Source organism: Peromyscus californicus, unplaced genomic scaffold (genome assembly GCF_007827085.1).
Source record: "Peromyscus californicus insignis strain IS unplaced genomic scaffold, ASM782708v3 Scaffold_12__1_contigs__length_115047231, whole genome shotgun sequence".
Lineage (NCBI taxonomy): Eukaryota > Metazoa > Chordata > Mammalia > Rodentia > Cricetidae > Peromyscus > Peromyscus californicus.
The window spans coordinates 83,434,517-83,456,406 of NW_026294413.1; the positions used below are offsets into that span (position 1 = coordinate 83,434,517).

General features: G+C 49.8%; 1 protein-coding gene across 1 annotated transcript in view; it reads right to left on the minus strand.

The window, feature by feature from the left end:
- The window catches only part of Dlg5 (discs large MAGUK scaffold protein 5), a 113,145-nt gene extending 93,195 nt beyond the window's left edge, over positions 1-19,950 (minus strand). The window contains 1 exon segment of the mRNA XM_052733619.1: positions 19,586-19,950. Within this exon segment, the coding sequence (XP_052589579.1) occupies positions 19,586-19,889 (304 nt within the window). The 5' untranslated portion in view covers positions 19,890-19,950.
- Positions 19,951-21,890: the final 1,940 nt, after the last annotated feature.

A 21,890-nucleotide genomic window follows, 5' to 3' on the forward strand; every position in this document is an offset into this window, starting at 1 on the left:
TTGACTGGGACAAGTGCTAAAGAGAGTGGCCGGCCTCCCAGAAGTTACACTGACAAAGAGTTCAGCCCTGGCTGGCTAAACCTAAACTCTTTAGAGAGCAACAACCAGGTCCACGTGATGAAGCTATGGTCACCAAGAAAACTCCTATACAGCAGGAGAAAAGCGGGTCCCAGTGAACTGTGGGAGCTATACCTGAAAGGGGCCTAAGGGCCTCCTCTGTATCCTCTTTACTGGCTCTGTGCCACCCTCATTCCCTAAGACAGGACGTAGCAACAAGGTGTAAGTGCAGCTACTCTGATGCTGGAGTGAAAGGGACAGTGTATGAGCCAGAGAGCCCTTTGGGGAAAGAGGTAGAAAGACGAGCCCTCTGTCCTGACCCACTTCTCTCTGAGCTCAGTTCCCAGAGTTGGCAGCACAGCCCCAAAGCCAACTGTGACAGCCTTCCCACCTGGTGATGTCAGTGAGAGAAGTTTGTGTTTGCATTAGAGCGAGCACTCAGACTAATCAAAGGCACTCGGAAACTCCCAGTTTACAGAGGAGAGCGGTGTCCCTAAATCGGGCTGGCCTCATCCACTGGGCCCCAGACCTGCATTCACACCGAGGCTCTCCTGACCATGGCAGAACACATGTCACCTCGGCATCCCTTCTTTTTTTAATTTGTTTGTTTGTTTGTTTGTTTGTTTATTTATTTATTTTTGGTTTTTTGAGACAGAGCTTCTCTGTGTAGTTTTGGTGCCTGTCCTGGAGCTCGCTCTGTAGACCAGGCTGGCCTCAAATTCACAGAGATCCGCCTGGCTCTGTCTCCTGAGTGCTGGGATTAAAGGTGTGCGCCACTGTCACCTAGGCATCCCTTCTCAGATGGGCACAGACACTGAGCAGATGGGACACATCTTTCCCCAAATCTCAACCAGGGCTGGGTGCTGGGGGGTGTAGCTCACTAGTAGAGCACTTGTCTAGCATACCTGAGACCTGGGTTCCATCCCCAACACCACTGCAAAACAAATACATAACCAAATGAGCAAAATGACCTTCTGGGGGGCAGCCCGCCCCTGGGTTCTGATCCAGGAAGGCCTGACAGGATGTCTTTCAGAAGGTCCCAAGTGATTCCGAAGGAGTCAGGAGTCAGTCCAAAGACTGAGCAGAGGAGCCGAGAAGGAGAGTTCTCAGCTCTGTCCTTAGATCCCTGAAAACACGCACATCATTTGTCCTAACAGTACCACTTCCAGGGTCTTAACAGAGGAGCACAGATATGGGTAAGGACCAGTGTGGGAGGAGCTGAATATTACTTCCCTGGAGAATGAGGAACTTCCAGTCAAGGACATCATTCGATGGGATCTATTTTTTCATTCTTTTAAGAATTCTTCTAATTTCGTTTTGTTTTCTCTTGTGGAGACAGGGTCTCACGTAGCCCAGGCTGGCCTCTAACCCACTATGTAGCCAAAACTACCTTCGAACTTCTTGCGGTACATGGCATCATGAGCTTGACGACCACGTGACAGTGAGCAGTTGTTTTCCCAATAAACAGTCTTAATGGGTGACCACCATACTCCTCCATCATGGCCTCCACGAGAACACGGGTTTTGCAAGCCCAGCTGACACATGTTCACAATGCCAGGTTTAAAGTGAGTGCTGGTTCACCTCTTGCTCTACAGTCACCTGGATGATTATCTAAAATGCCTTTGTCGCCACTGCATCTACTGTGCTATGAACCATGGCAACTCCACCCATCTTCTGGGCGGCTTTATCAGCACAGACAGCACTACGGCAGTAAGGCCCCTTTGCTGTGAGCCAACTGCCTGAGGTGGCCAGCCCAGCCCAGTCCCACAGACACCACAGGGCCAGAGGCTAGTAAGAGGGCAAAGCTGAGGCCCTCTCTCGAAGACAGCAGCAAGGAAGCAATGGTGCTTTCTTTCCCCCTTGTCTTACTTATTTCCTCGTAAGCCCAGTTCCCTTCCTCCACCACAGCCTCTATATGAGGGCAGCCTCTATGTTCTTGCAAGAAAGGTGGTGTTTTGTGTGATCAGTCTATCTTACCCATTTCACTCTGTTGCGTACATTTCTGCCACGCATTACTCACGCTTTTTGTTTGTTTGGTTGTTGTTACTGTTTTGAAGCAGGGCTCACTGTGTAGCTTTAGCTTGCCTGAACTCTATAGATTAGGCTGGCATCGAACTCAAAGATCTGTCTGCCTCTGCCTCCCAAGTGCTAGGATCAAATCCACGCACCACCACACTCGGCTAATCATTAATTTTAAGGTGCACTATGTTGCCTATCATGTGCGCATCTCATCTGTCCCATGGTACTACTGCCTTAGTGACTGCAGGCTCAATCTCATCCATCTGTACATTCTGCTCTCCCAGGGATGGACACCTACCCTGCCTCCCCTCCAACACAGAACAAGGCAGTGAGTATTCTGGGCCTTCCCCTCCAGGCTTGCAGAGGAACCTGGGGGTGTGGGGTGTGGTGACACTCAGGACAGAACCTCGGGGCAAGGCTTTGCTGAAGGCATACCAGTAATTCTGGGGCAGCCACAGCGGCTGAGGCAAGAATTTCCACAGCCCCACAGCCTTGGCCATTGACAATGTCCAGCTTTCTCTGCCAGTCTCAGAGGGGGACAGGACAGAACTCCAGGCTTCTTCAGTGTTGCTTCCTTACCACAGCTGTCAAAGAACAGCAAGAACGGCATCTGTCGTGGGAAGCACAGGCAGTGCAAAACAGAAACGAGAGTCTCCCTTGTTGGGGCTGGAAAGACGGCTCAGTGGTTAACGCGTTTGCCGCTCTTACAGGCGGCCCGGGTTCAGTTCTTAGCAGCTCACAAAGCCCTGTAACTCCAGCTTCGGGGGATCCGACACTCTCTTCTGACCTCCACAGGCACTGCATGCATGTGGTGCCCAGACATACACGCGGGCAAAAACAATCATCACAAAAAAAGGAAAACTATAAATCTGAAAGAGAAGTCTGCTCCGTGAGACACTGTGCCTCTCTGGGAAAGCTGCACATCACACACTGACCAGCAAGCGACCACCGATTCCACCTGCTCAAGGGACCAGGCCCCTCCCAGGAAGGTCCACTGTCGAGGCGGGCAGCAATGGCTCAACTCCTATTTACAATCATCTGGTCCTGCGACCGATGCCTATGACGTGAAGCTCATATCACATGCCACTCACCACATGACCTGCCAACACCTAAAGTGCTGTACACCTGTTCAGTGAGTCCCCACAAGGTCGAATCCCACTAAAGGTCACAAAACACACAACAATCTCTACGCTCCCTTCATTACAGACCAGAACTTCTGCAATGGGTGTGTGTTGTGGGGGGGGGGGGGTGTTAACACAAATATTTTTAACCATTATCCGGGTGAACAACTTGTTTTAAATGTGACATTATAGAGACATGTGTTCCCTGAAAGTCATTGCCAGGCTCCAGCCCCAGGGTGGCACTGAGCCACAGGCTGGTGGCAATAACAAAGAGAAAAGCTGGGCTTATCCAGTCTTTCCCTTCGCCAGGAACTACTTGCCGACAGTAACTCTCTTAATTACTCACAGACAGTAACCCTCTTAATTCTCACAATATCAGCTCCCATAACTCTTCTCACTTCACAGATAAGGAAACTGAAACAGAGAGAAAGCAGTCTACACTTGTACCTGAACCTCAGCTCAAGTCCATCAAACTGACTCCAGAGGGCCCTGGCATCCCTCACCTGTGTCCCCACTTCAAAGTTTGGAAAGGCTCCTGCTGGGTGGCCGGAGGGACTGAAGGAGAAAAGGAATGCAAATATAACTGAGTAAGCATCCCATGCAGCACTAATGCCCACCTGCACAGCACCTAGCCATCTGGAGGCACGTGGCCACTTCCTGTGACCCCACCACCACCTTTCCTAGCTGAAGGAGGGCAGTAGGATGGATTCAGATATCAGAACACCAAGAGATGTTGACAGGGGGATGACAGGGGCCATGGGGACAAGACTAGAGAGCCGGGCATTCCTTCCCTTGGGCCACCTTGCTCACCCACTCCCTTCTCCCCAGAGAGAAGATCCCCACATGGGACCACATCACGGCCTCCACAGAGAACTCCCAGATGCTCACATCCCAACACTGTAACCAGAGTTCTCAGGCTTGAAACTCAGGAAAAGATGGCGATCTAATCCGCCACCAACTCACAGCCACTAAGACACCTCGGAAGATTGGGAAGGCCAGTTGATCGATGTCCGCACTCACCCCTTTCTGTCCAGAGGGTATTCCCTTCACATAACACAGACCACCACCAACTACAATCCTTCTCCACCCCCTGAGAATGACTGGACACAGTGGCCTGGCCTGCCTGGCTTCCACAGGCTGTAGCCAGAGGCTTCATTCTCCCCAAGTCTACTGAGTAAATGCAATGTTCAGAAACCCTGAATTCCTGTACAGACCTCTATTCCCAGACAGGATTCTCTGTCACGTCTCCAAGAACAGCCTGCCTTTGCCTTGAGGACCACCCTTACTTAACCAGGCCTGTCTCCTTCCTTCCTCCTCTCCAGCACCCTCCAGCCTTCAGGCCCTGCACCCAGTTCAGCTCACTGTACATTCTCCCCTTCCTCAGGTCCCACCCATGAGTCCAAGCCTCTCATCAGTATTGCTAGACACCTGCTCATTCACTTGGGGCTATCCAATGCGATGATAAACTCCACAGGGGAAGGAGGTTGAGCCTTCTTTTTGTTGACTTCTGGCAATCTTGTAGGTTTTTACACACACACACACACACACACACACACACACACACACACACACACAAACACCTTCCCATAGCCTAGAAACTACAAAATGGAAGAGAAGTAAGAGGGACAATTTCCTGGTGTTTCTAAAAGCACCAAGACTGAAAACAAGGCAAACCTTTGGGCAACCATAGGATGTCTACTCCTTTAAGAAGAGCAGATCAGGGTTCAGGAAGGGTCTGAAGCACTCCTCATGGACGGTATTGGCATCCTCATCCTCACAGCCTCAGCACTTAATAAAGTCTACTACAAAGCAGTGACCAGAGGCAGGCTGACAGATGGAGGGAGGCTTGGATAGACAGATAAAATCTGATATGGCTGGCCTCCACTCTGGAACATGGGATCCAGCGCGAGAGGCCTACACGGGTGACCAGTTGGACTTAGTCTCCTGAGAAGCTTTTCTGTCAGTTATCTAAGACTTGATCATTTCCCACAGAATCGGGGCGCCTGACACTATTCTGTCTCCTCTCCCCGGGCCTATAAAATAGAGCAGGCCTATGATAACATATACAAATCACCTGCCATTTTCTATGAGAAATGAGAAGGAAAACACGTAGCTGTGGAAGCAGTCACATGAAGCCCCTGAACACTGGGCTCCACCAGATCTAGCTATTGTTTTCAAGAAAGGGGTGCAGTGCCCCAAGTTAATTTTTGTTTCATTTCTCCCTTTCTACTGGTTTCAGTCCCCTAGAGGCTAGCCATCTGGGTGGGCCCTGAATCAGGGCCAGTGCGCCTCCAAGATCTTATCTTTGGAGAAGGTTTTTCCCTTGAGGCCAGAGACTCAGGAAAGCATTTTCCTGCTTGAACTTTGACCTGTGACTAAGCACCAAGGAGTCATGAGTGGCAGTGTCAGAGGTTTTTGCTGTGTCACAGGAAGAAAGCCACATGGAGGCTCCTCCTGCCAAAGTCAGGCCCATTGTCTGACTCAGCACTAAATTTAGACTTCATGTTCTAGGACTGTCCAAAAAGCCCCATCTGGACACCGGTGCTCAGAGCCCAGCTGCTGAATGTATCATGATGGGATGCAAGGGGGAGGGGTATCCCAGGCTTGGGACCCAGAAGTCTCCATGGGGACTTTCACAGGAAGGCCTGCAGGGGAGAACAAACACAGCCTTTATGAAGAAACTGACAAGGACTCCAGCGTCTGCCCGCCTCAGAGCAGCTGGTGGCCTGAGCGAGCAGTGAACTCTCCACACTGGCCTAGTTTGCTCAACTGTGGAACACAAATATCAACCGCATGAGCTGGTAAAAGATTGGGTTCAATGCCTGGGAATAAAGCTGGAGCGTAGCTTAGTACACTGGGGTATCCTGTTACTTGCCCATGCTCGCTGCTAAGCCAGGCCCACAGGAGGAAAAAGCAGGCCAGGCTTCCAGACACCCAACCAGGCTGTTTCAAGTCTGAAAGGAGATCCTGGGCCCAGATCTGTCACTCTGTATGCTTGGACTGCTAGTGTTCCTGTGTAAAATAGGAAAATGTGGTGGTACATGGGAAGAGCAGTCTCTAAGAGCCCTTCCAGCCATGGTGCCCAATAGCCGAGGCTGCTTGGGGTTAGAGAGATGGGTCAGCGGTTAAGAGCACTGGCTAAGTTCTGAGTTCAATTCTCAGCACCACATGGTGGCCCACAACCATCCATAACTGTTGTCTCATGGGACCAGATGACCTCTTCTGATGTGCAGATAGATGTACATGTAGACAAAACAGACATACACATAAAATAATAAATCTTATTTAAAAAAAAAAAAAACAGTTGAAGCTGCTTAAGAGAAAGAAGTGTTAAGGCCTGGAGAGATGCTCGGCAGTTAAGAGAACCGGATGCCCTTCCAGTGGACTAGGGTTCAATTCCCAACGTCCACATGACAGTTCACAATCTTCTGTAACTCTAGTCCGAAGGGCAGCCTGGCTCTCTGAGGAGACCAGGCACATATGTGGTGCACAGACATGCATGTAAACAAAAGGCCCAAACACATTAAGTAAGTAAGCAAATAAATAAATAAATAATACTTAAAACGAAAGTCTGGCCAGGGAAGAAGAAAGAGAGGGGTGCCTTGGAAAGAACAGAGATGGTCGTAACTATTGAAAAGGTCACCAGGCGGTGGTGGCGCACGCCTTTAATCCCAGCACTCGGGAGGCAGAGGCAGGTGGATCCCTGTGAGTTCGAGGCCAGCCTGGTCTACAGTGCGAGATCCAGGAAAAGCGCAAAGCTACACAGAGAAACCCTGTCTCGAAAAACTAAAAAAAAAAAAAAAAAAACAAAGAAAAGGTCGCTGCCTGGCGGTGGGGACTCAACACCTTTAATCTCAGCACTGGGAGGCAGAGGCAGGTGGATCTCTGTGAGATCAGGCCAGTCTGATCTACAGAGTGAGTTCCAGGACAGCCAAGGCTACCCAGAGAAACCCTGTCTGAAAAAAAAAAAAAAAAAAAAAAAAAGGAGAAAGAAAAGAAAAGACTGTCATGCTGCTTTCAAAATATTATAGCATTTTAAAAAATTACACCTACCATTTAAAGATACAAAGGTTGGGCTGTGGTGGTACATGTCTTTAATCCCAGCACTCAGGAGGCAGAGGTAGGCAGATCTCTTGTGAGTTTGAGGCCAGCCTAGTCTACAGAGAGAGTTCCAGGACAGCCAGGGCAACACAGTGAAACCCTGTCTTGAAAAACCAAAAATAAACAATAAATAAATATATAAAGGGGGCTGGCAAGATGACTCAACAGGTCTGGCACTTGCCTCCGGGGCTGATAACCTAGGTTTAATTCCTGGAATCCACATGGTAGAAGGAGAAAATTGAAAACTGCGGGTTGTCCTCTGATCTCCATGCATGCACAACCACCTCCACACACACACTGTCACACAGAAATAGAAATAAAATTGTGTTTCTTCCCATTTGTCTGCTATCTTAGTATTTAAAAAAAAAATGGCTAGACAGATTTTCACCACATGTGGAAAATATTTTGTCAAAAGTCAAAAAAAGGCAGATTCATTTGCAGGTCCAGGGCCATCTTAAAGAGTCCAGACATGTGGCCGGGTAGTAGTGGCACACGCCTTTAATCCCAGCACTCAGGAGGCAAAGCCAGGCGGATCTCTGTGACTTCGAGGCCAACCTGGTTTACAGAGCGAGATCCAGGACAGCCACCAAAACTACACAGAGAAACCCTGTCTCAAAAAAACAAAACAAAACAAAACAAAAAAAGGAGTCAGATATGTACCATACAGACAGTTCAACTGAGACAGAGTAATACACTAATGAAAACAGACCATAGGGGCTGGAGAGGCAGCTCATTGGTTAAGAGCACCGGCTGCTCTTGCTGTGGACCCAGGTTCAGTTCCCAGAGCCCACACTGCAGCTTACAACTATGTATAACTCCAGTTCCAGGGGATCCAGCACCCTTCTCTGCCCTCCATGGGCCACAGGCACACTTGTGACTAAGATATATACATGTAGGCAAAAACATTCACACACATAAAATAAATCTTAAAAAAAAAAAAAAAAAAGACACAACACACCTTTGTTTAGTGGCAAGCAGGGCAGCAGCTGGGAGGTTTTTGTTTTGTCCCATAAAGCCACATAGAAGTCCCTTCTGCCAAAGTCAGACCCATTCTCGGGCAATTGTCCCCAGTGGTGCTGCTTCCGACACAGGCAGCTCCCAGGGGCTGGTTAATGTGTCAACGGGATAATGGTTCTCTTATGCAATGTAGGGTTGGGCCAGCCAGCGACAGTGTTTTTGTTTTGTTTTGTTTTAAGCTCAAGAAAAATATTTCAAAAATAAATACATAAAGGGGTAACCACTTCCCACAAAAACTGACCAGATGGCCAACAGAGCTTCAGTCTACTCTCCCCACATCACTGTCCTAGGTAATAGGGACTGGTTTCTCATTAGCCACAACGGGCCATTTGTCATTTTTAAATGGTTCACCTCAGAAGGACACCTACAAAAGGATACAGAAGGCTGAGCGTGGTAGCGCATGCCTTTAATCCCAGCACTAGGGAGGCAGAGCCAGGCGGATCTCTGTGAGTTTGAGGCCAGCTCTGGTCTACAGAGCGAGATCCAGGACAGGCATCAAAAACTACACAGAGAAACTTTGTCTCGAAAAACCCAAAAAAAAGGATACAGAGAAAGCAGGTGGAAGCAGGTTCCGTAAACAACAGTCTCTGGACCAGCCATGACTCACCCCAGTAAGGAAGCTCTGAGGTAGCTCTTCTCTCTCCAGGCATGGGTTGGGGAAGGGGATACCACAGACAGTTTCTTAAAAAAAATTCAAGCTGAACATGATGATGGTACATGTCATGAGTTTCAGGACACCCAGCCTACATGATGAGACCCTGCTCCCTAATTCCTCCCAAGATCCCTAAGATGGCATCAATTAAATGTAACAGGTAGACTTTGTTAAGATCCATATTTAAATAAGTTACCTGATAGGACTAGGAAAACTGAGTACCAGCTTGGCATGAAGATGGTTTAACAAATCCAGAGCAGGGAGCTCAGAATGGGTCCCGGGTCCCTTCATGGATCACCTTTGCAGACCCAGCACTTAGCAGAGTCAAGAAGTAGGAGGCAAAAAGCGCACAGGGACCAAGCACATACTGACAAGTGACAGAAGGGACAGACACACAGATGAAGCTGTGACTGTATCTGTCACAACTACCCCCTTATCAAAGGCTGTGGGACCTCATGCAAACGGGCAATACTGGGATCAGATCCACTGAGCTTTCCTGAAAAGCCTTAAGATGCTTTTCTCTGGGCATCTTAAGGGAGGGGGGGGCAAAGACCAGGGGAAGTGCTAGCTGTTCTGAGACAGACCTGAGGTATTTTTAAGTGAAGTGATATGCTAGCTGGGATTTGCTTTAGAATACAGGAATCTAAGGTTGCTGGAAGAGGCCAGCATAGTTACAGGGCTGCTCCTTATATCATCCAGTCCATTTCCATGTGCATGAGAAGACAACAGAGCATTTAAAAGGCAGGAAAGAAGGAAGAGGCTTTGCTTAATTTGAACTTCTCTCCTAGTGTCTTCTCTGAGTTCCCCATGTTCATCTCTCTGAGCTAAAGGTCCTTTCACAGGGCATGGTGAAGACCAAAGCCTCAGGAAACCAACCCACCAAACAGACATGCCATCCTCGCTGATGGACACCCCAGTCTCCCCTGAGCTTCTCTCATTCTAACCCCATGCAAGGCCTGTGTCATGTGATGCTTTTTGAGTCCACATACAGGCGGAGGCTGGTGCTACTCTTAAGGTCAAGCCACTCCCAGCAGTCACAGAGACAGCGGCCCTCACCAAGGCCCTCAGAGAATATTACTGATCCCTTTCACGGACAGGGAAAAGAAAGTCCTGAAGGTTAAGCGGCTGCTGGAGGCACAGAACTCAGGATGGAAATACTAGAACGCCAACCTAAATTGCCGGGCCCTCAAGAGTGCATTCATGGTATTCAACTGCCTCTAATCCTAGAGCCTGGCTCTCTAGTTCCAATCCCACCTACAACATCCAAACCGCTCCACCTGGGCCATTCATCCACGTTACCCATCCTCCATGACATTCTCAAAACAGAGACCACCTTCTCTGTTCTCCAGCCCAGTTCCTGTCAAAGGCTCAATGAAGACTTGTTCTTGACCTACAGTTACGAGGTCTCCCCAGATTGCCACAGCCAAGCCACCAGAGCAGTCCCCACACATCCTTCCAAGGCACCCCTAGAAGCCCTGACTTGTGGCCCAAGGCCCAGTCCCACTGCTTTGGTCCCAGAGAAAAGCATCTCAAAAGATAATGTTCATGAAATCTGACTTCATTCTAGTTAAACGACATCAGGCCCAGTAAGAACTCATACCTAAAATCTGATAGCTCCTGCTTTATCTAGTTCAGCTGGCATAAGAAACTAAAAGAGGGGAAATGTTTATAGCTTGGGTACTCCAAATGGGAGGACCAGAAGAAATGAAAATAAGTAATACACACCATGTCCCAGTACCATGTCTAATGCTGAGGTTTCTCACATGCATGGCTCTGAACACAGATGCTGCAAGATGTCCCACAGAAAAGGACTGTGTGATCAAATTAGAATGTGGAGCCATTCCAGCAAAGCCAAGGTGCACTGGCCCACAATGGCTCTCGAGAGTCCAACGTTAAGGATTTAGGCCTGCTCAAAGCAGCACTATCCAAATGCACTGGACCACAGAGTCAAGCTGAAGCAAAAAACAGCATCAGCATCCCATCAAATCAGTGCTCAGAACGTGTTTCCCGGGGAAATGCTGACGCAGGCCTTTTAAAAGAACATCTTGATAGAGCTGGTACCCTGGACTCAAGACGAGAAAGCAAGCCAAGCCTGAATGGGCTGTGAAGCAGAAATGCCCAGCATACTCCAAGGCCTTTGGGGTGAAGCTATTAGCACTGCAAGAGGAGGAAATGAGTGTTCTGCCCTTGGCTGCCAACTCTGAATTCTGCTGGGATGGGATGCTTAAGATCTGGCCTCAAAGGAATCACAGACAGCTTCTGAAATTAATTCCTCTGCAATCCAAAGGAGCTGCCTGCAACTCAGCAACATGTATTTGGAGGGGTAGGGGTGTGTGTGTGTGTGTGTGTGTGTGTGTGTGTGTGTGTGTGTGTGTGTGAATGTTTATTACACTTACATTTAGACCAAAGGAAATGTTAGAACTAGGCCTCCACCCAGCCCCAAGAAAGCAACCAACAAGACAGCTCTTCGCAAGCTTGTATATGGAGCTGCTACACAGTCCTAAGAAGTAAAAGCAAGGGCGAACTAGATATGCGCATAGTGCCAGTCATAGCAACATGAATCCCAACAGCCAAAAGGTGGAAACCACCGAGTGTCCTTAACTGATGGGCAGAGAAAGTACATGTATCAAGAACGGAGTATCATTCAACTCTACAAGGAAATTCTGGCAGATGTCACACTCTATGAAGACAAATACGTTTTTTGCTGTCCTTTTGGTTGTTTTCAAGACAGTCCTGGCTGTCCTTGAACTCCCAGAGCTCCACCTGCCTGTCTCCCTAGCATTGGGTTTAAAGGCATGCACCACTACAGTCGGCTCTACGAAGACCAATATTGAAGGGTTGGGGAGATAGACTTGAGGACCTGAGTCCAGATGGTGAGCACCCACATAAAAAGCCAGGGGTGACCACACACACCTTCAACCCCAATGATGCAGGGAGGGATCTGGGGGGAACAGGAAGACTGTTGGGGCTTGCTGGCCACCCACACAGCTGGAAAAAGAAAAAGAAAAAGATAAACTCTAGGCTCAACAAAAGGCCTTATCTCCAGGGAATAATGCAGTGAGTGCTAGAGGCAGACACGCAATAGCCTCCTCTGGCCTCTGCACATGTGTGTATATACATACAGACATATCACACACACACACCCGGAAGATGGATGTACTGAGTTCACCTATAACAGATATCTACATTAGTTACATTCATGCAAACAGAAAGTGGAATAGCAGTTGTAAAGGGTTGGGGGACGGAGCAGTAAAGAGTTGTTTAATGGGCACTCTTCTACAAGGTGGAAAAGTAAGTTCTGGAAACAGATGATGATATGGGCTGCACAACTGTCTAAAAAGACTGCCATTGAAGTGCACGTGTAAAATGCTATTTCCACATTTTATACGTCGTCGTCATTGTAGTGGAAACAAAATGGCTCAGGGTAAGTATTACAGTATGTAAGTCTTACTACAATTAAAAAACAACCCCCACCCTGAAAGCAGATGAGTTATGATCCTTAGACTAAAATGAATGGTAGTCACCATCCTGCCCAGGATTAGAGGACTGCACAGTCTACACAGGACACTCCAAATACCAGTTCAGGTCAAAATGTTTCTGTAGTACTTTTGTAGAATTCCACTTCAAAAAACATCAACTGAGACACAATGCAAAAATTTACAACCTGTACCAGGCAAATGATAAAGAAAAAAGAAAAAAAAATCCAATTACCTCTAGTCCTATCCCTTTTAAAGCAGGCAGTCCTCCTCCAGCCCACAATGGAGCTCAGTATGCCTGCTCTCTGTCTGCTGTCTCTGCAGCCCATAGCTTCCCAGGAAATCACTGCACAGCTTTGTAAGAAGCAGTGTTTCCCCCCCTCAAGAAAAAGAAAAAAAAAAAAAAAAAAAACAACAACAACAACAAAAAAACCCTGAGACAAAATATTTCAACTACTCTACTTACTTTCAGGACTAACTAAAGCAGATTAACAGCAACCAGGGTGTAGAGCTGGAACACACCTCCTGGGACTAAAAGCCACCTGGAGAGTGCTCAGAACCGCCCAGGACTGAGGGACTCCCCAGGCAGTGCCTTACCAATTCTGGTTTTTGGCTGTTGAACAAGAAGAGCCAGGAAGCCAAGAGGCTCCGCCAAGGTCAGGGCAGTGCATAACAGCAGATCCCATATGGGGGCGCTTTCAAGGACACCTGGCTGATATTAGAATCTGAAAAAGGAAAGGTTGCTCCACACGACTCCAGAGCAGCCAGCCAGCCCTATGCTGCTGGCACCTGGGAGAGGACCTTGAAGACTCAGACACCGATGTCATACCACCAGCTTCCATCAGACACAGTCAGAGTGGTAATATCAGTGTGTGTGTGCACCTGAGACCTGCTCAGAGAGGAAGACAGTGCAGGCAGTCACATCCTGGAGATGTGACATTGGTTTGGGGACACACACACCCCCACCTCCAGCCACAGAGCCGGCAACACTGACAACCTGTTTAGAGGGGTCACAAGGAACTGCAACAGACCCTCCTCCGCAATCTGTCCATTCCCGGTCCCTGCTGCCACTATTATGTGACATGGTTCACCACACTAACAAAATGCCCTTCCTTTGTTTTGATTGTCAAACAGCACCCTGAAGGGGTGGGCGTTTTCTAACGGCTGTATTTGGGCAGAACTCTGGGGCAAGCGAGTAGCACCTGAGATAGCATACCGGACACTGGAGAAAAGCAGCTCTTCCAAAATGGCAGGCTGGGCTCCCTGGCCCATTTGACTCAGACTTCCCAACAGGCTTGCTGACAGTGGGGTTGATAAGAGGCCTGCGGGGAAAGGCATGCGCTGCTAAAATGGTCCAAGAGTGCCATCATTCAAAAAAAAAAAAAAAAAAATAGATCAGGCTCTACTTCATCATAAAAGTTCCATAAAAGCTTCCAAATGCAAGTATTACAAAAGGAAGCTTTAAAAAAAAAATCACATTTTACGAATCTTAAGGTTATCTTCAACATTAAGCTCAGAAGTCTCCCCAGTTCCAAGCATCCAGCTCCTCTGCTAAACATCCGGCTGCTAAGATCTATCCAAACGGAGAAGAAGCCCTTGCCAACCTGTGACAAGGACAGGGACGGGTGGCACAGGGCTCAATTCCCCAGAACAACATTGACAGAAGGGCAGAACTGGAGAGTCTCATGAGGAGAGCAGAGCCCTGTTCAAAGACAGTCCCTGCTGGGAAAGGAGGAAGAGAGGAGGAGAGACGTCTGCCAGGCTAGGGTGTCTGTGCAATGTTTTTCTGAGGTTTCTTCATGTTCTTGTCCACCTTCCTTCCTGGGTCAAGAGTCAGGGGATTAGAGGAGGCACAGGAGGGTCAGGTGGTGGAGATGGAGGAAGCTAATCTGAGTGATAGCATCCTAGAGACCCTGGCTGTGGTCCAGAATAGAGAGGCCTCTGGGAGAAGGTTAGATGGACAGGCATCATAGATGGACCAGACTAGAAACTCCCGGCCACCTGACATGAGGGGTACGTGTATTTGGGATTTCTACCAGTTCAGATGACCACCAGTCTGAGATGACTTAACGCAGCAAGAAACACATTTAGAAAAGCTAACTGACTGGGTTGGAGAGATGGCTCAGTAGTTTAAGAGCACTGGCTGCTCTTCCAGAGGACCCAGGTTCAATTCCCAGCACCTACATAACAGGTTACAACTATCTGTAAACTCCGGTTCCAGGTTTTACAGACACAGACACACATACAGGCCAAACATAACGCACATAAAAATTAAATAAATAAACAGAAAAGCTAACTGTCCTGCTCAGGGCCTGACCACCAACAGCCCACTCCAGCAATGATCTAGTCTTTTTATTTTATCAAGGACGATGCCAGGCATACTGTCTACATCTTTACAATATCCCTCCTGTTCACCTTCCCTCGAGAAACTGCTTCTTTAAAAACTGTCTTGTACTGGAACAGGTCACTACTCATAGGGACAAAACAACACAACCTTAGCCCTCTAACTTTGGCCACAACCACTCTGCCTCAAATGGGGGCACGGCCCTAGCCAAGACAATCAGAACTTTCCAGAAAGTTTTTCTGCCCAGGTTGACTGGATAGAGCTGCCTTCCTTCTCTAGCCAGGACCAGTGAACATAAAACCCACCGAGACCCGAGGCTACATTTCAGGCCTACGGAAAAGCTCATAGGATTCAGGGATCAACTGTCCCTCATCCAAGGTTTTAGAATGTAGCTGTATGTCACTTAACACTGGGGGAACGTTCTGAAACATACATGCTTAGGTGATTTCACCATCCTATATCCATCATGGAGTTTACTTATGGAAATGTCACTAAGTAATATAATCTTATGAGACCACTGTCAGACATGCGGCCTATAAGAAATGTCATTATGACTCTATTATGTATCAATAAGTTGCCTTTTTTGCCTAAGATGGTTTGAGCCAAGTTTTCACGGTGCCCTGAACAGAGAGACCTAACTACAACCTGCCCCCATTTAGAAACCTCAACAACGGTGCTCAGGCTCCTCTGCCACCTCTGTTCAGATTGCACAACTCTGAAAGTCAACGATGGCAGAGCTTATCCTTCGGCTTCTTGCCCTGCTGATCCTCATGGCAGAGTGGACTGAGCAAAAGCGGCTTGTGCCCAAGGGCAGGAGAAAACAAAAGGCCCGGGGAATCATCACAAAATAATACAGAACCCACACCTGGCAACACAAAGCCACCCCACGAGTCTCTGGAAACGCCTGGCAGGGCTACTCCTTCTCAAATGAAGAGAGAGGGAAAAAGTGGGGGAGGGAGACCTAGGTGGACATAGTGACTCACACCTGTAATCTCACAAGTTTGAAACAGAGGAACACCCTGTATCAAAAAGACGAAAACGTCTTCCAGCCTCACCTCCTACAATGCCTGTATTTCAGGTAACACGCAAACCCCTCACTGGACCCGGAACCACTGTTCTCACCCCTCCCCGCACCCATTCGGAGCCAATGCCAACCCTCCCTGTCCCAGCTCTACCCTCTGCAGCCTGGAAACATACAGTCCTTGCAGTGTCTGCCACCCTCCCTACATCCCTCTCTGCATTCCAAGTTCCCCTTCATGGGTCTGCAGAGATGGCTCAGTGCTTAAGAACAACTTGTTCTTGCAGAGGACCCTGGTTCAATTCCCAGCACCCACTCGGCAGCTCACAACCACCTGTAACTCAAGTTCCAGGGAATCCGATACCCTCTTCTGACCCCTGCAGGTACCAGGCATGCCCTTGGTGCACATATAAAATGCCAGACAAATACATATACACATAAAATAAAATAAATCTTTAAAAAAAAAGCAAGTTCCCTTTCAGCTCCAGCTCAAGTAGCAGTCCCTCCTCCAATTTTTCCTCCATGTCTTCAGCAGATAATCCTATGCCATTCTCTTCACGTCGGTGACAGCAAGTCAACCACTCTCTAGGAAATAAGGACGCGGCACAGGCGGAGGGAAAGGACAAGGCAACTCTAAGCGCACAGGTGGTGAGAGGCAGCAGGCAGCCAATTTCTGTCTTCCAGGAGAAGCCTGGCACAAAATAATTTAAGAAGTCCTTGACATTTAGATGGCAATTAGTCAGAGCTTCTAGGCGCAGACGAGAGTGCTGCGGGAAGGTATATAGTCCACAGTCTCCAAGAGCGCAGAAAGCCTACCCTTGTGTCTGTCACTCAATAAATCCATCTCCCCTCAAGTGTCCCAGTGCCCAAACAAGGCATCAAGATACAGGGACACACCCCTGCCTGCCTGCACTCCAGCCCACCAAGCCAAGCTCCAGAGCTGGACACCTCATCCCTCCCTGAAGACATACTGGCCTCCTGAGGACTGAGGCAGGCCACAGGGCACCCTGGGCCCCATCATGTAGATGGAGGTACTGAGGCTCAGCACAGAAGCAGAATTTGAGGATCTCTGTGAGAGAAACCAGCCGTTACCATCAAATTCACGAGAGAAATACAAAAGGGATAACCAAATTCAACTCTGGTATAATAAAAGACTCTGGAGACTCCCCCCCCCCCCCTCCCCTGTCACCACCGAGTAAAGGGCAGTTCTCACCTCTCACTGTCACCAACTGGGGCAAAGGAATTTGCTTCCTTCCCTACAAATCCGTGTGGGAGCAAGAGATCAGAGTTCTTCATGACCAATCATCTCCCGAATGAGCAGTGGGAAGGCAGGGTGAGCTAACAGGGGGAACCACGCAAGAAAAGAAATAAGCAGGAGGCTCCCGGTGTCTGCCACCTTCCTGCCCTCTGTCCTTCCTGATATCTGACACCTGGCCCTGGGAACTCAACGTAAGGAAGATGTTAAGACTGCCACTCTGTGATCCCGGGTTTGCCACCAGTCTGTGAGATAGGAAAGGAAGACACGATGTGCTCAACAGCAATCCCAAAAGCCCCTGCTTCACCCTGAGCCTAACCCTGTGCTTTCCGATCATGGTATTACAAAGACACACAGATGACACCCACTGACTCATACACCATGTCACCTTGTCCACAAAAGGCTCCAGATAGGTCTTAACCATATCAAGTGCGATACTAATGTCTTCTAGCATATTCATTAACCTCCTCAGCAACTGTTTTTCTAAGGATTTCATGACCCTCTTTGAAGCAAGAGAATTCTGAAATGTGAGGAAATGAATTAAAAAAAATCACAGCCCGAGGGATAAATCTCAACCTTATGGTATCCCATTCCTTGGAGGTCAGGAGCTCAGGCAGACCAGAGAAGCGCCTTAACTGCCAGGTATGGGGGGCGGGGGGTGTAAGTAATAAGTGGCAATCTGTCCACTAGTTTCTATAGTCCAGAGATTAATCCTAGGGTTGATGCACACACATCCCTATGGAGACTCCTTGGCTGCCCTCTAATTTTTATGCTTCTTCAGCAAGACTTCTGGAAACAGATCTTTGACCAACTTCCTCCTTTAAAAATAAATAGAAGCAATAAGAAAAGTCAACGCTGATGAGGTCCTTTATCCTCTTAGCTGCATGTGACAGCTTCTGAAACTTCAAAGGGCTATTCAAAGAGACTACTGGCTTTGCCCAGGAACTCCAATAGACCATACTTGCAGGGACAGAATGCAAGTCTAAGGAACAGAGTGCAAAAGCCAGAGAAGCCCAAGGGGGAGATGGTAGAGCCACCAGTGAAATGCTGTTATGTGGCTGGCAGTTCAGCCTCTCTGCATGTCAGTCTCCTCCAGCTAGAGAGAGAGAGCAGGGTTGAGATGGCCCATAGAGATGATTACAACTACCAGGGACACCTAATAAAATCACTCCCTTTATAAGTGTAGCTTTTAACAGTCCCATAAACGGGTATCCTCAGCCTCTGGCCCACAAGTAGCTAAGGGCAGGTTTTATTTTTCCAGCTCTCCCCATTCACTATTCTTTTATGTATGAGTCTTTACTGATTTTATTATTGTATTGATTCACTTAAAACAAGGGCAAGACCTACACAAGGCACATTTGCTGTTTCCAGGCTCTGAGTATGTTTTAAAAAGCAATAGACAGTAATTTCAAAACTCTTGGCATTCAATCTTTCCTGAGCATGAATTCACTCTTTCTTGAGCATTTTAACCACCGCAAGCCAGTTTTCTCTCTGGCAAAGCAGGTATAATAGACAGTTCACATGCTGTTAACAGTGATTGAATATGATAGATAAGGTAAAGTTCCTTCCACAACACACAACAACACGCATGCCAGCCCTCATCCTTCCTCTGCACTATGCCTTCCTCCTTGTCTAAGAGGTTGGCTTTCCCCAGCTCAGTCAGGACAAGTCTACCTCTAGGAACAAACTCCCAGCAGTACCCCTCCCCCTACACACACTTACAAATCAGTCACTTCCAAGAGCAAGAACACAGGGGTTCCAAAGGGCACCACTCAAAGGAATCAGTCACCACCGGCGCTTCTCCACCGGGAACTCGGAGCTCTCAGGGAGGGAACTGAGCCACAGCAACCACTACTAAGATTTTCCCATGGTGCAATGCAACTTCCTCAACTTTTCCGGGCCCACAATTTCCAAAGAAACCGGGGGAAGGTGTTGTGCATAATTCACAGCAAATCTGGGCAAGTTAGGAGACTTGAGATCCAGCGGGAGAGAAAGAAACGGATACAGCCACAAAGTGAAAAGGGACGAGTAGTTCGAAAACGGGGTGCCAGGGATCAAAACTTAGGCTTTCTGCCCCTGGCCTATATTCCCTATTGCTGATGGCAACCTCTGGCTCCCGAAGGGCTAGCCGCCGGTGAGGAGCTTAGAAAAGGGGCTGATCGACATCCTTCCGTGGTGTCCTCCGACCTCCGCTCTGCCACCGGACCTGCTGGCCTCCGGAGGGGGGGGGGGGGGACGACTCTGCAGCAGTGGCAACCAGGAGAGGGAAGAGAGGCTTTCAGTGAGGGGTTATTGTTCCCAGAGACCCACAGGACAGAGGCAGGATGTATGAATTCGGGTCCAGGCATCGGTCCCCTCCCCCGGCCGGCTAAGAGAGAAGGTGTCATTCGCGCCATACAGGTAGAGCAGTGGCCGAAACCAGAGCCTCCACCTCCCCCCCACACACACACACCCTCCGCCTGGGTGAGCTGCAGAGAGAAGGGGTGGCCGGCGGGCAGGAGGGGCCCCGCGGGACTGCCACTCACCCGCACCATCTGCGGACTGCGGCGGCCCGACGACGCCGTTCAGGTAGAGAATGGGCAGCAGGTGAGGCTGTGTCTTCTCCAGCGCGGCGCGCAGGTCCTGGAAGTGGTCCTGCTCCTTGGCTAAGAGCAGCTGGAGCAACAGCTCCGCCTTGGCGCCTCCAGCCTCCTCGTCCAGCTGCCGCCGCTCGCCGGGACTCAGCGCTCCCGCGGCCTCCAGCAGCCCGAGCACGGCCTCCACCTCGGTCATGGCCTGGGCCAGGCTCTGCTGACACTGGGCGAGCAGCTCCCGGCGCTGCGGCTCCATGGTGGCGGCCCGCGCCGCGCCGCCCCGCCCCGCCCCGCCGGACGGCGCCGGGGCTCCCTGAGGCCGGCGGGCTGCACGCCGAGCTGGGCGGCAGCCTAACGCACCGGGAGCCGCGAGGCGGCGGGGCCCATGGGCTGGGGCCTGCGAGCCTTGGGCCCGAAGGATCGGGCAGTTCTCAGCGGCCGCCTCCCGGACTCCGGGGCGCAGCCATGTTGGCTGCGGCGGCGGCGGCGGCGGTGGCGGCGGCGGCGGCGGCGGCGGCGGGACTGGAAGAGGAGGAGGAGGAGACGGAGGAGGAGAAGGAGGAGGCGGAGGTGGGGACGGCGGCCCGGGCGCGCCCGGAGGCCTCGCAGCAGCCAAGCATGCCCCCTCCCGCTCCGCCTCCGTGCCCACCGCCTCTGCGATCGCCGCGGGGCGGTGGGGGGTCGGGGGGGATCGCCAGGCGCCCGACGGCTCCTGCCCGGCTCACCCGGGCTCCCACGCCGCGGCCCGCACAGCCGTGGCCCGCCCCTCTGGCCTCTCTCCTCCCGGGCCCGCCTTCGGCCTGGAGGAGGTAGCAGGCAACTAAAGAGCTGGGAGGAGGGGGAAGGGTCCCGCCCCTTCCCCCCTCCCCGCTGGCCCTTAGCCCCCCCCCTCCCCCAAGCTATTGTGGGGAAAAAGCCCCCACCTGGTTCGCATACTGCCCCTAATCCAGGGTCTCCTGAGAATTCCAAAATAAACCGAAGACACAATGGAACCCCCCAACTAAACTTCGACATCTCCCATTTAAGACCTCTTAAGAATTGGTCCCAAGATTTTCTTAGAAAAATCTCCCAATAAAGTCCCCCAACCTGCTGCACAGTTAATAGCATCCTTCTCACCTGCATCTGAGCCCCCGAGTCAAAGGCAGTTGGATGTTTGCTGGAGAGGGGTGTACATAAAGAGCTTTTGCTGTGGGCTTTTGGAGATTTCTGGCAAGTGCTCACCCCCTCGGTGTCACCCCAAGATTGTAGCAAATCGCAGAGTTACCTTACTTCCCCTAATGACTTCACCACCCCCCCAACATCCACCTTCTCTGATAGCCCTCGGTGCACAACTATTTACCCTTGACTGAATCCAAAGCGACTGCCCTCAGCACCCCCCACTCTCCTGGTGTGGATCTGCATCCAGGGAAGACTGCAAACGTCTGCGTTGAAACCACTGACTCACGTGCTGAGACTGGCCAAGAAACTTTCTATGGCACTGTCACCCAAGGCAGATGTGTTTTAAATTTCCTAATTCTTTGACCAAAGACAAGTTTATATTTCTGGGAAACAAACTGTATAGTGACTAGAACAAGAGTACCAGGCTTGGCCCATCAGTTGCCCGGTGCCTCAGGATGATGTTCAAGGTGGAAGAGAACCAACTGCCTTTGCTCATCTGGCTCTTCCTCAGGAGAAAGGGGATGAGAAGAGTATCAGACCAGGGTTCTCAGCTGTGGCTTCATGAGTCAGTTCAACAGGGTCACTGAAGTGCTGAAATCATCTCAGCATTATTGTGATTGTGTGTTTTCTGGGCTGGACTTGATAAATTTGTCAGTTTCTTAAAGCTTTTATAATCCAACAGGGATTCCAATATGGAGGGGCAAAACTATGGGAAGATCCCTCTCTGTTCAGATAGCCTGGGCTTCTGACTCAACAAGCTGACCTAGTTTAATTCTGTTGCTGTGGCACACGCCATGACCAAAAAAGCACTGTCAACTTACACTTCCCTTCCGTGAGAGAAGTCAAGGCAGGAGGTCTCAGTCAGAGCCCAGGAAGTACCACAGGGACTGCGGAGGAATGTTGCAGACTTGTCTGGCTCATGCTCAGCTGGCTTTCTCATACAGCCCATGATCACTTGCCCAGGGAATGGTGCCACCCACAGTGGGCTCGGCTCTCCTACCCGGTTATCAATCAAGACATGCCCATATCGCAGATATTCTCACAGACCAACCTTTTGAAAAGACAATCACCCCACTGAGACTCCTTTTTTCAGGTGATT